At 44.1% G+C, this 14576-nt stretch overlaps 1 protein-coding gene across 1 annotated transcript in view; it reads left to right on the forward strand.

Annotated features, from left to right (window-relative positions):
• The window catches only part of KIAA1210 (KIAA1210 ortholog), a 38996-nt gene extending 29194 nt beyond the window's left edge, over window positions 1–9802 (forward strand). Inside the window, exons 8-11 of the mRNA XM_041000075.1 lie at window positions 1384–4830; window positions 5818–5981; window positions 8017–8110; window positions 9244–9802. Coding sequence (XP_040856009.1) covers window positions 1384–4830; window positions 5818–5981; window positions 8017–8110; window positions 9244–9470 — 3932 coding nt within the window. The 3' untranslated portion in view covers window positions 9471–9802. The remainder of the gene's footprint in view (window positions 1–1383; window positions 4831–5817; window positions 5982–8016; window positions 8111–9243) is intronic.
• Window positions 9803–14576: the final 4774 nt, after the last annotated feature.

Raw genomic sequence — 14576 nt, forward strand, 5'->3', positions numbered from 1 at the left:
GTTCTTCCTCAAAACAGAACCAGACAGGGATGACAGAAGCAGCCCCCAAAATAATTTGTTAAAGTTATCTTTCTTTTCTGGTAGGAAAAAAAAAAAAAAAAGGTCTTATGTGAACAGAGAGCTCAATTTCCATATCCCTGAGAAAAGAGGGCCTGAGTAGCTGTAGACAGATGTTCTTGACAGCCAACAACTGTCAAATCCCCCAAAACAAACACCACCTGACTGAAAACCTACCTGTGTGTGTGTATGTGTGTGTGTGTGTCTATGGGCAGATGTTGGTCCCAGCTGATGGCAAGATAATTTCAAGCAATCTTTGAGTAAGAAAAATTGCAATCCCACAAATTAAGTTCAATAATTCTTTATTGTTTTGCCACAGATTTCCTGTGTGAGTTTAACAACAGGAAATCCCTGAATATATTTCCCCCATGAATAGTAACAAAAGCATCCTGCTAAAAAGAAAAGATTAACTGAGTAACCCTTCATCTATAGTTTTCAGATTTATTTGTGAATAGTTGCCTCTTTTATTATTTCCTTGCTGTTTTTACACAGACATTGAAAGTAACTTTTTACACAGAGGCTGGAACTGAATCAGTTCTCACGGGAGCAGATATTTCCACATAATGAGAGTGATGTGGAACACAACCAGCTATTCTCAGTATTTGTGCTGGATATAAAAATACTGAATGGGGTAGGGATACAACTGATGGGAAGGAAAGGCAGCAAGGGCCCAGTCCAACTGTGGACCAAACAAAGTTCCTTAGAAAAATTAGCAGAGAGAAAGGGCAGCAATCGATATAACTGCTACCACGTGTTTAACCTAAGCCTGTAGACTGATGCAATTACTCAGATATTTCAAGAACATTTTTCTGCATATATTCAAAGAATTGTTTGGTATATAACACATCATTTTAATACTAGAAAATAAAAGAAAAAGGGACCCTAATCTAACTCTCTTTCTTTCTAGAAAGAAAGAAATATGTGCACATAATAAGAAATCTTATCTTAAGTAGCTCAGATAAATATTAAGCAGAAATTAGAAACATTAATCAGGAAGTCAAAATTTCTCTGACCATTGCCCCAGCTTCCTTCAGAGTTCATCAAACTTGGCCTCTCAGTGTATCTCATAGTGGTGGACCAGATAATTGATGACATGGTGATGAGCCAACCCTGGGATTAGTTCATAAAACTAAAATCTCCTTTTGATTACAATTTTCCAACTGCAGCAGGTGAATAGTGAATAAGTGCCTATCTTCTAAGTAGCTGTGCCTTTACAGTAGGGAAGTCAGTAACAAGTAGCCACTCACTATGTCACAACAGAGTGTTTTTATTCTGTGAAGTCAACAGCACACAAATTTGTCCTTTTCTGATTTCTGTTTGGTACAGGACCCACAAACGAAAAACAGAACAGTGAGACAGAGGTTTCTGATAAGATAACAGAACAGGCCTCAAACACTGCTAATTCTGAGAACCTAAACTATCCAACATCAACAGCACACGGAAGAAGGTATAGAAGAATGGGATCAAATGCTTTAGGAACGAGTGAGAATGTCACACAGTCCAGCCAAGGATTTGATGTGGGTGATAGAGGCAAGTGCTCACCTACCAATAAGCTTTCCAGGGATTACTCCTTCTGGAACCTATACTTGGAGACCAAAGTCACAGAGCAGAAAACAACTCCACAGGTGGAAACCACTGCTGCTCAGGAGTTGTTCTCAGATAAAGCTGACCTGGGAAAGAAAAATGCTGAAGTCAATTTTGAGGCAAAAAATATATCAGCGCCCCAGTGTCTATCTGCAGATGTGGAAAAGAAAATGGTGAGTGACCTATCATCATTCTACGAAAATATAGCTTCTGCAGGCAAGAAGCCACAAGCTAGAGTGATGAAAAGCTCTCCTGCAACCACAGGAGAAAATATTCATTCAGTGAGAAAGGGAGTGCAGGCGATGGTAGAGCCTTCTCAGATCTTGTCAGAAGACAAAGGAACTTCCAGTCTTGCTCTGCGGGATGCTCCATGCAAAGTGGAGTCATCCCAGGATGTCTCAGCTCTCTTTAAAGAGGATCCTCCTGCAAGCATTCTCCAGACTGCCTCAGCAAGTGCTTCCAGCAGGCCCAGTAAGGCAGGCGGAGTCCTTTTGACAGAGAGGCTGTCTAACCTCTCAGGGAAGTCTGAAGCTAAGGAAATTCTCTCAGATTCAGCAAATGCTCCAAGGAAGAGTAGTAATTATGTACAACCTTCCCAGTGTCTGGGGAATCCTAAAGCTACAGAAATCTCAAATTTAGAGAAGGCGCTAGAGGAGAAGAGTAATTCTGGGGAACTGGGCTCTCCCAGTTACTCTCCTGTGTCCAGTTCTGAAGATAAGTCAAAGGTCATCTCAAAATCCAAACTGTTCACTGTGAAATTGAGCGGCTCTGCGAAGCAGCCGGCTCCACAGGACCCTTCCCAGACTTCAGAGGAGTCTGATGTTGAGAAAGCGTCTACAGGATCAAGCAGTCAGATTGAGAAACACAACATTGCTGCAGACTGGAGCAGCTTGGAAGGAGACCTCGCTGTTGGACCTCATGGGCAGGCCGCGATGAAGCCCAAAGATAAAGAAGAGGCCGCCCGGATGTCCCAGAACGCCCCCAAAGAGTGGAACATTTTTGCTTGGAAGTCTGTGTCGCAGCACCAGGGCTCCCCCAGATCAGCGAACGCTGTGGCAGAAGAAAGCATTTCTGGGGAGCCAGTATCTGCCCGAGATGCTTTCAAGCTATGGGAGGGCCGGAAATCAGAGCAGAAAGATTCTTTAGATCCCAAGAGTGCGGTCATGGACTGGGGCATTTCTATGGAGCTGCTACCCCCAAGAAGGACCTTGAAATGCCCTTTGAGACCTAAAGTGGAACAAGTGTCTTCAGGTGCAGATATCCAGAGTGTGAGAGAGGCTACTTTAACAGAGATGCTGTCTGCCAGGCAGCGTTCTCAGCCCCTGTTGAAATCAGCAAGTGCACCAGATGCTTCAGATGCAGAGAGCACTGCTGGTGACGGGAAGCTCTCCGGTGAGGAGAAGCTCTCCGTGGGGCCGTGTCCTTCTCGGCGTCCCTCCGAGCCCGTAAGTGACACTCAAGCTCAACAAGATGTGCGCTCTGAGTCACAGGCACTGCCGGCTGAGACGGACATTTCAGTGGAGCAGTCCCTGGCATCTCCCGAAGTCAATGAAGGTGCTATGGTGAAGGAGAGCTTCGAGCTGCGCAGGAAGCTAGGCCCAGTGAATGTTTCCACACCACGGGGCACTTCGCTGCCTCTCAAACACAGTCTCCAGCCTAGGGGGAAGCCTGCCCTCGAGCAAGTCTCTGCTGGTCCAGAGAATGTTGAGGCTGAGGGGCGCGTGGGTGTGCAGCCACAGTCCATGTCCACAAGCGGGCAAAACATTAATGAGTGGGACATTTTGGCGGAAGCGCCTTCCCTCAAGAAGTCTCCGATCCCGAGGAGAGCAGCAATGAAGCAACCCATCTCTGCAGGTTCAGGGAGTGCTTCCGCAGAGTGGCGTGATTCCATGCAGCCACGGGGAAGGCTGAGATTGGAGCCCCAAGTCTCTCCTGTGCTGCAGGGCGCTGACAAGGAGCAGACTTCTCAGCAGCTAGGGAAGCCACCAGGACCAGAGGGTGTGGTCCCCGAAAGGGGTGTGACCACAGAGCACCTGCCTTGGGGACCGCTTTCCCAAGCCACAGTAAGAGCTGCCACGGCCACCGAGGAGCACAGTTCAGCGGAACTGCTTCCTGTGAAAGAGCCTGGTCAGTTTCCAGTGAGGTCCAAAGTACAAGAGATGTCCTCGCGTCTGAACAGGGCTAAGATAGGGAAATCGCTGCTTAGCAGTTATTCCATCGTCAAATCACAACCATCCAAGTCATTCGTGAAGTTTATGGCCCAGCAGATCTTTTCCGAGGGCCCTGCTACCGAGACAGGCACTTGTGTGAATCCTCCGCCTTCAAGTCATCGTTCCAAGCCTTTGTGGAGGCCTAAAATGGATCACCAGATTGTCTTGGGGCAGGAGAACGCTGACCCCAAGGGAGACAGTGCTTCGAAGACGCGAGAAGTCTCCCAAGGTTCTGAAAGCTCCAGCGAAGAGAGGAAGGCTTCCAGAGACGTGCTGCCTTCCCGACACTTTGCCCAGCACTCCAGTGCCTCAGCGTGGCAGGCCCAGAGTCCCTCGGTGGGCTCAGTGGAAGAATGTGGAAAGTGGAGCATTGCTGAAACATATTTGCACTCCAGCAAACCTTCCCCGGCTTCTGGGGATGCTGAACCGACCTGTTCAAAGTCTCTGAGCACTTCTATTAAAGGAACTATGTGTGAGAACAAGTCTGGCAGCGAGTCCCACCCTAACAAAACCAAGAAACACAGCTCAGGCTCTGAAGCGCTACTAAAGAGTACCTTCACCCCAGGCAACAAGTCTAAGATCAGAGGGAACCCGCCCTTGAAATCACCTACTTCTTCTGGAGACACTCACTCCAACGAGGAAATTCTTGAGATTGGTGGTGGCGATCATGACAGCCATTCAAAAATAACCATCTATGAAATCAAGGGGGAAAGATATTTCGGAGTCCAGCTGAGAAGAACCTCTTCTGCACAGAAGTGTGATAGTACAAAGCTAAGTAGTTTTAGCCAGCTTCCTTCACTGTCCCCATTCTCCATGCCGTTCTCCGAAGGCAGACAGCAACAAATGAGAAGAAGTGCTTCCCAGGGTATTCTGGACACCACAGAGAGCACTGCCGCCATATCTGATCTGGTGGAGAAGCAGCCAAGCAGGCCCAAATCGGAAGTTATGGCCAGTAACCCAGCTGCCTACAAGATCCCAGGTGAGAGTTTTCTGTCTGGAGATGCCAAGTGGGTACCAAGTGGGGGGAAGACGTGGAAAGCAAAGCATTGTCTAGGCCTTGAAATTCACCCTAACCTTGCCTGCTGCATTGATACAGCAGTGGATTTGGGGACAGCCTAGTGCCCTGTTCTGGGTTAGTAGATCTGGAGGTAGTTCCCTTTCCCAGGAGGTGAGGGGGTGGGGGAATGGGAAGGTGGGTTCCCTCTGGACAGCCATTCACATTCTGTAACAGACATGTGAGCTCTTTCCCTAATCTCTGTGTTCCTTAAGTTTGGTTGTCATTTGATGCATTTCTCAAAATATTTTTATGTGTGTCGTGTCTCTCCCTAACACCATCTACATTTTTAAAAAGGCAACTCATTAGCAAAGCTCCATGTTCAGACTCTCAGCCCAAATCTGAACTGACTGGAAATGTTGACATGTCCATAGCTTCTCCCACTTCCTGAAATGTGTATGAATCTAGGGCTTTGTGGTATTTTGAACACTAATATTTCCCCAAACTTTGTAGCTTTGCATTAACCACAACATAGTTTTGTGTGTACCTGTGGCCACACACTTGCCTGAGGGGATATGACTATGTAACAGATACCAGATTTTCCTTGGAGTCAAACAAATGACACCCGTGGCCAGAGCCTCTTGCTTCTGAGGAGTTTCTTCAGCCCCAGTGGCAACCACTGCTGCTATGTTGATTTGGGTATGGGAAGTGAGATGGACAAGGGAAAGGGAGGGTTTGCTAAGGGGCAGTAGGCTCATTTTGAAGTTCAACTTCTTAGCCTTCCCAAGAACCCTTGCCTTGCTAGATTGTGGGTCAATTCACGTGGGGGAGGGGTTTCTCTACTTGACAGCTGTTTATTTTCATTTGGCAACTAATAAGGATCTGACTTGGCATGTGACTATGGGCAAACCTAGCTAGGCTAAGATCCTGCCCGATTTATTCCACTTCTAACTCTTTCCATTCCTTTGCCAGGAAAGCCACCTGGGCAGCAAGCAGATAATGCTGTCTCCGAGCCAGCTTGGATAACTGTTGCAAAGCAGAAGCAGAGAGATTTCTCATACTCTGTCTCTATGAAGGAATCAAAATTCAAGATCGGAGCTGCGGCTGAGCCAGAAACAAAGGAGCCTAGTCATGTGGTAGGACCCAGGGCCACCCAGCAAACACTCCAAAAGGTTTCTGGAACCACCAACTAAGCTTCCATTGGGAACTTGTCCAACATACCTCTGACCCCTCTTTGGGAATATTAAGCCATGTGGACTCTTTGGAAGTGGGGTGGGGGGACTTTATACTCATAAAAATGTGTCCCGGTTGATGCTCTTCAAGGGTTGTGGGAAGTTATTGACATGAGGAGAGTGTGTCAATCAAAACTTTAAATATGCTAGCAGAGGTCCATGAAATCAGTTATGAGATAAGGATTAAGTTGTACCATGTATGTCAAATGTAGCCACTGGGATAAGAACCGAATAATTATTTTTATAGATATTTTATGCCCATAACTATGTATATGTATGCTTATAAATGGAATCAAGCTATAAATATAATAGTCTCAAATTTCTGCAGAGAATGTATCCCAAGATCCCCAGTGGATGCCCGAAATCCCAGATGGTACAAATCCTGTCATTCAATGCCTTTTTGCCTCTTAACTAAGTATGTACTATGCTCTGTGGCCATAACTTTAGCATCCTAGGTGAAATAGCTAAAGTAGCACTCATATATTTTTCCATCTTCACATTTTTAAAAGTTTTATTCATTTGAAAAGCAGAGTTAGAGAGAGAGAGAGAGAGAATCTTCCATCCAAGGTTCACTCCCCATATGGCCGCAACTACCTGGCTGGCCTGGCATGGAGACAGGAGCTGGGAGCTTCTTCTTGGTTGCCCACAAAGTGAGTAGCGAGGACTCAACTGGTGTCCTTATGGCACTACAGGCAGTGGCTTAACCCACCACACCACAGTGCTGGCCCCACCCTGTTCACAATTCAATGGATATAAAATATTTGCTTGCCATATATCATGGAAACCTCAGCATGTGACTTTTTTCTTTTCATTTTACATAAAAAGCTTTCACCGTTTCACTTAAAGGAAGCATTTACAGCTTCTTTTCAACATATTCAAATTGCTAGTATCACTACTTTTGTGCTCTGGGACCATTATTCGATAAAATAAGGGCGACTTGGACATGATCACTATGATGTTATAACAGTTGACCTGATGATCAAGTCAGCTATTAAATGAGTAACAGGCCAGTAGTGTATAAGACATAAATATTCTGGACAAAAGGATGATTCATATTCCCAGCAACAGAGAGATAGATGGCATGAGAGTGCATCACGCTATTGAGCATGTGATTTAAAACATATGAATCATTTATTTCTGGAAATTTCCATGCAATAATTTTGCACCTGGGGCAGGTGTTTATTTGAGGCATTAAGCCAGTGCTCAAGATGTCTTCATCCCACATTAGAGCACTTGGTTCAAGCTCCAGCTACTCCACTTCTGACCCAGCTTCCTAACAACGTGTACCTAGGAGACAGCACAACAAGGCTCAATTGCTTGAGCCTTGGCAATCCATGTGGGAAAAATAGGATAGACATTCTGGCTCTCAAATTTGGTCAGCCCCAGCTATTGGGGGGCATTTTGGAAGTAAGAAGCCTAAATGTAAAATTTTGAAAAGTTCTACAGTTGCATTACTTTTTAATACAAAGCTTGTTTCAAGTGTTATGTCAGAACATTTTACTCAGAGAAATTCTATGGAACTTACTTCATTGCATTCAGCACATTCGTTTGTAATCACCGCATTCTGTCAGCTTACTGTTAAGCATTGGGAAAGTGCTAAGGAAAAGAAAGTTTGCAAGTTTGCAAGTTAACTAATTTTTATGTTACTCTGTACATACTATTTGCAAGGCACCCTTTTCTTTCAGATCTGTGTAAGGTGGTACACATGAACCAGCTTAGCGTGTGTGAACATAAATTACAAACCAGGGAACTCTGTGATATCTCTTTCCTTCTCTAACTGTATCAATATGTGTATCTATTTGTTGTGTTTTAATTAATATTGAACTCAAAGTTATTAGGACAGGGCTTGCATCTATAATCTCCTGAATAAATCTTTAATTATTTTAATGTCAGGACTTACACACTTTTTTTTTTCTGTTTGTATTTTCTTGGATTAAAGGGAGCTGGCCCTGAAATGGAAAGCCAATCAAGAAACATTTTGAGTTCCAATGTCCATCCACAGAAGATGGCACAGACGAAACAAATTAAATCAGGTAAAAGCACATGCTTCTATTCCCTACTGCACTGAAGAAACTGTCTAGGCACAGACAGCTCTCATAGCTGGGGATTCAAGAAGAAAGTACCAAGCCACTTTCACATTTGTAATAAAGCTTTGCCTTCCTCATCTCCAATGGCACTGTTGAAAATAATCCACCATAAAGGTTCAGTGGTGTGGCATTATTCTTTAACTATTTAGAAGACTTTATTTCAGCTCCTCTGCATTCTGAGCAGGGATGTGAAAGGTGGGGAAATGTTGACCATTGGAAAGGCATGGTACAGGGATGCAGAGAAAGTCATCTCAATCTGTAAGTTGCGGGCAAGGGGGGGGAGGTTTAATTCCCCTCATGCATAAATTAGACCAGGAATTTAAGAACCCATTGTCAGACCAGCAGTTGACCTGGTTATAGTGATTAATGGCAACATGGATGCTACACTCCTGTAGAGTGACTGTCAGTTCTCACTGTGTGTTAGAATAATCAAGTAAACTTTTAAAAAATTACTAAGGGCCTTGGCTTCATCAAGAAATTCTTAGTCATCTTAACAACTTTGATTTCCAGACCGAATTCTTATTTAGTCAGGAGTTGGTATAGACATTGGTCCTTTACAAACAGCCCTGCGTGATTCTGTTGTGTAGTCATGGCTGACAAATGCTAGTTGAGTCTAAGCCCCTGAGCCAATCAGCTGTCAAGCAGCTGAGGAATAGGAACATAGTGGGGTTACCCAGAGCTGTTGATACAGTATTGTTAAGCATCAACCTTGGTTTTTTATTGTTGTTTTTAATCATTCATTTCATTTCTCATGACACCATGAATTGGTAAGGCAAAAATATTATCTTAAAAGTTTAAGACAATCCAATAATCATGCAAACAAATATTGAGAGTAACAGATAAAGGTTTTACTTCTCAAGTCATTCCCTGTCCATATCCCTGTGGTCATGTTGATTTTACTCTTTTGACCTATCACCTGTGGTGTGGCTCAGACAATGATTTTTAGAAGCTCAAAAGAGGGAACTGGAAAGTAACAAGTGTAAGGGGGAATTACAAAGATGAAACACTTATTGCATCTTATAGATGCTCAGTGTCTCAGGGGTTTCTTACTGTTTGTGTGTTGCTTGCTATGATTTCAGTTGCATGTGAAGATCCAACAATAATGCATTCTCCTGCCAAGGAAAAGGAAACTAAAGGATCTTCAGCTCTCCCAGTCAAGTCCCAACAATCAATTGAGCCAGTTGAGCCATTTGAGCCATTTGAGCCAGTTGAGTCAGCTGAGCTGGTCAAATCAACTGAGCCTGTATGGTTCGCCATGGCCAAGGAGAAGGCCAAAGCATGGAGCCATAAGCAAGAGATCGTGTGAAGAAATAAGTCCTAGGTGAAGTATCAACATTTTAAATGTTAGTTGACAGCAGCTGCATTAATCTATTAGTGATTTCTTTACTGCAACCATTTTTATTCAACCAAAAGGCCTTAGAAGTGATAGTTAAAAACAGATTTATTTGAAAGGAGTGCTGTGAACGCCTAGCCTTCAGTACACTTACCAGAATGTCTGCAAACCTGGCATTTCCTCTATAAAAACACTGTGAGGTGCTTACACTGGAATAGAATCAAGGAAGTTTTAATTGTAGACAATGTGTCTTTTAAAAGAGAAACCAAAAACATTTGGTTGGGGGCAACTGAAAGGCTATCATTTTTCTCATCCAAATAAAGTAACGCTAATGAAAATACACAAGTGATTTAGGTAAAAAACTGGCTTTAGTATTTATGAGCCTGGGAACGTGCTTGAATTATTTGATTGCTTTACTCAGCTTTATAAAGGCTCTTATAAGATACAGTGTGAGTAGACATCTGGGTCTCCAAGAATAATTTAGCACAGTCAGTCTCCTAATCAGTCCAATACCCCATGAAACACCTTTTGTGTCCTTGGAGTCCTCCAAAAATGGTAGGGGATAGCAATACACAGATCACCTATATAGAGTTTGCCCTGTGCACATGCCACATGTTAACCTGATGCAGGCCTGACAATATCATGTGCCATTGAAGAGGTGCAATGTTTCTTGAGGTTGATCACCCTCCTTTGGATGGTTAGTTTATCAATGTTTGGCCTCTCTTCCCAGGAAAACTACAGTCCTCTCCATTTGCTTAGAAATAAAATTGTGCCTCCTTTCATACACGCTTTGTTTAAGTGTTTAAGATCCTGTTGAAATTCCATGTTGTACAGAGATCAAAATCACACTTACCATCAGGCACACAACACGTTCACTGTCTTGATGCAAGTCCGGGGCCACGGGAGAGAGCTCCCTTCTCTGGCTCTCACTTCTAGAGAACCTTCACTTTGTAGCCCAGGTTTTCATCCATTATCCCTAGCAGCTTCTGCCTCACACGTTTTTGGCCCAAAGCAAGTTTGCAATCCCAAAAGCCATAGAGAAATGAGCTTCTTGCTAACTGGAAACCATAAGTGATAAAATCCATCTCTGGATGCCCTTGATCCTAGAGGCACATACTGCAAAAGTTACTAGGCTGGAGATCCCCCCCACCCAGTCCAACCATGAAGAAGGAAAGCAGGGGAAGAAAAGTCAGGGTGATAGGAATGGTCAGCTGTGAGGATAGGGGTTGAGTAGCCTAGCAAATACGATTTATCCTTTTCATTCTGCCAGGAATTCTTTTTCTTTGGTAGCATCACCTCCACTGAAAACTTCCAGGCACAAGAATCAAGATGTAAGCATCTTCATCCCCAGAATCAATCCCTGAATTTGGCTGCTTTCTGAGGCATACGCCACCCCAAACCCTCCTCCAGGCTCATCAGAAGTTAGTTAAGTCTTCCTTTTACTTCTCTTTTATTCTATCTCCGAACCCACAAAACATGGAGAGATTTTTCCCTTAGATGCCTTGCCAGTAAGCCTGGTTTATTTTCCTAGATGACCCAAAAGTGACTTCTCATTAGAGTTATCACTAACAGACAGGCAAGCCTGGACGTGTCTTTACATTCTAAGGAAGTAGAGTCCTGCTCCACGCCAAAAAGCCCACAGAGGCACTGAGGAGCCAGAGCCAATTTAAACACCTCATTCTGGGTTTCGCAGATAGCTGGTATAATGTACACAATTATCAACATGCTGGATTTTGCATTTTCTCTTATAAACCATCTATTTTTTTCTGATACTGTGCTTTTGCCTTATTGATAAAGCTAGGGTTTTGATTTGATAGATTGAATATTATTACATTTGTATTATGTAGTGAACAATTCATCCAGTTAGATGCCTTTATACAGGTAATCCTGGTAGATTACCAGTTATACTTTTCCCCTTTTTCTCAGAGTGTATCTGTTAGTTTATCTTCTGTGATAACTGTGCATTAACAATATATTTTCCATGATTAACAAAATTCTTTTATTTGATGAGGTTTTCAGTTTAAAATGCCTAATGACATATTTGGTCAAGTTTTTAGCTTTTAATTTTAGTTTTCTTGGTTTTTCATATATGCAAAACAAACTCATTAAAGCGTATTTAAATCATCTCAGTCTGTCTGTTTCATGGGGGAGTGAAATCAAAATATGGTATTGACAACTCAGACCTGAAGGTGGTCAGAGAAGCAGAATACTCTTGGAGATTTGCTGCACAGGAGGGGCCTGCACACAGGTGAGTCTGACAAACCTGACAACCTCCAGGTAGGCTTGGTGCTACTGAACAGGATATGTGTATGAACACCTGGAAAGTAAAATGAGACTGGTGGGAGAGGGGTGCAGTTAGGGGTGAGCAGAAGGAAGAGGTGGTTCTACTCTAGCTTGGTTCAGAGACTAAATCCAAGTCCTATAACAAGATGGGTTACTGGAATAAGCCCTTTTCAGAAACTTGGACTCCCACATGCTTAGGTGACAGTGGCATAGAATGAGGAAGGGAAAGGGGTTTATTTAGCATAGTCTGCTTGTAGCATTTTCAGAGTTTAGACCAAGAATTTGATTGGGAATCTGCTAGGAAAGAGACACAGAAAAAGAGAATGAGACAGGGTAAGAATTCACAACCCAAATCAAATTGATTAGAGAAATAAATCTGCAGAGGATAGCCAACTGCTGGCATCTAGACAACACCCACGTGGAAGACCTGGAAGCAGCTCCTGGATCCTGGCTTTGGATCAGCTCGGCTCTGGCTGTTGGGACCACTTGGGGGATGAACCAGCAGATGGAAGATCTTTCTGTTTTTCCTTCTCTCTATGGATTTACCTTTCCAGTGAAATCTTTTTTTTCTTTTCAATATTTATCCTTCCAATAAAATCTTTTATCTTCCAATAAATCTTTTATAAAAAGATTGTTATTTTTACTTGTAAGAGTTATGCAGACAGAGAGAGAAAGAGAGAGATTTTCCATCTGATGACTGGTTCACTTCTCAAATAGCTCCAATGTTCAGAGCTGAGCTACACTAAAGCCAGGATCCAAGCACTTCTTCCTGATCTCCCATGTGAGTCCTGGGGTCCAAGGCCTTGAGCTACCCTCTGCTGCCAGTCCACAAGCAGGGAGTTGGATTGGAAGTGGAACAGTCACCATTTGAACAGGCTCTCATATGTGATGCCAGTACCACAGATAGAGGATTAGTCTGTTATACCAGTATACCGACCCTGGATTGTCTATTTACTGTCCTGGAAGCAGGCTGAGGATTGTGTCCTTGCTCCATCAAAATCCATAAACTTCAATATCTAAATATCTAAAATGTTTAAACCAACTATTTTAACATGTTTTATCTCCTTCCATGACAAAGATATCTTCATAATGGCCTGAAAGGTCAGGTTGAGTTTTAGAATTTATCGACTTCTTTAGATTCTGCCTCAGTGGCTTGGAAATGGCTGTTGTCTTCCCTCCTCTCCCTTTGGGAATATTTAAGAATTACACATCATTGTACAAAAATGCAACTATAAACATCTATTTATCCACCAATTTAACATGTAACAATACTAGTACTTAATGTCCAAGATGTAGCCCTTGATATAATCCTAATCTTTCCTTTCCCCTTTCTTTCCCTAAGAGATAAATACCATCCTACTTGTGTTTGTCTTTCCAGTGTACACCTTTATTCACACCATATCTTCATGCATATCTCATATGAATGCCTTTAGCCCCCTTAGATATTTTCTGCTGCCATCAGCCAGTCTTTTTCCCTCTTTGAATTCTAACTTACTTCCTGCCCAGCCGTCAATGTGTTGTTCAGTTTACCTGCAACAAGCATAAGTCAGTTAATTTTGACTCTGGCCTTACCTCACCTTAGGTGATTGTCTAACAGCCTCTTCCCTATTGCTCTAAACCAGTGGTTCTCAAATATTTCACATGAAGTGACCCATGGGTGCTGAGGAAATTTCCCAGCCCAGCTTGCCACAGGACCAGTCCTCAACCACAACAGTGGGTGTTGCAGCCTAGTTGAGGCGACTCCCAATGACTCCCATCAGGCCCAGTTTGCCAGTGTATACTGGCTTACCCAGTATATCCCACATACCACCTGCCTCTTGTGCACACCCATGGGTGCTGTGGTTTAGTTTAGCTCGACCCACTCCAAACCTGGCCCACACATATACACTGGGTGCTGCCTGCCTGCTCCAGCCTGGCCTGCCCCCAACCCTTGCTCTCGTACTCACCAGCAGGAGGTACAGCCTAGCGTGGGAGTGCTCACAGTTCCCCTACCAGATCTATTCCCAGGTGCAGATCCTATGCTTTCTAGGGTGTACTGTGGTGCAGCCTGACATGACTGGTATCCAATTCCAGCACTTTGCCGGTGGGTGATGACATCTATCCCATGCAGCCTGTAACCATGCAGCCTGTAACCATTCTGGCTCCTCAGTGTGCCAGGGAACAGCTTGGCACACCTGTAGTTGCAGCCCTCATGCTCACCAGTGGAAACAGTGGCCTACCAGGAGAGCTTCTGAAGTTCCCCTACAGACCCTATTCCCAGACCAGGGTCTTGTGCATGCCAGTGGGTGCTGTGGCTGTCTAGCATGGCCTGTTCCTATCTTAACATTCACCAGCAGGTTGGTGCAACCTGGCTCATCTTGGCCCACCTCCAGTCTCAGCTCTCACCAGTGGATGAGCAGCCTAGTACGGCCCAGCCCATCATGCCCAGCCCTGACCCTCATGTGAACTTATGTTGTGGTCCAACCTAGAGTGGTTTTCTAGGGTGTACTGTGGTCCAGCCTGACATGACTGGCACCCAATTCCAGTACTTTGCAGTGTGTTGACATCATGGTTGGGGCGCCTTAGCCTGACCCAAATATGCCCTCTGATTCCCTGCTCCAAACCACCCAGTCTAAGTTTATTTGCCTGCCTTTAAGTGCAGTGGCCTAAACTGTGGAGGCCCCCCAAGAAATCACTCCGCCCATCAAAAATGTCCTCAGCAGCTCCTACTCTAAACACATTCTCAGACCCCCTTCCCTGGGCAATCTACACCCCTCCTCCACTACCTAGTGGCATGCAATGTGCCTGTGGGACAAG

This window comes from Ochotona curzoniae, unplaced genomic scaffold (assembly GCF_017591425.1).
Source record: "Ochotona curzoniae isolate NIBS_2020 unplaced genomic scaffold, NIBS_Ocur_1.0 scaffold_1852, whole genome shotgun sequence".
Lineage (NCBI taxonomy): Eukaryota > Metazoa > Chordata > Mammalia > Lagomorpha > Ochotonidae > Ochotona > Ochotona curzoniae.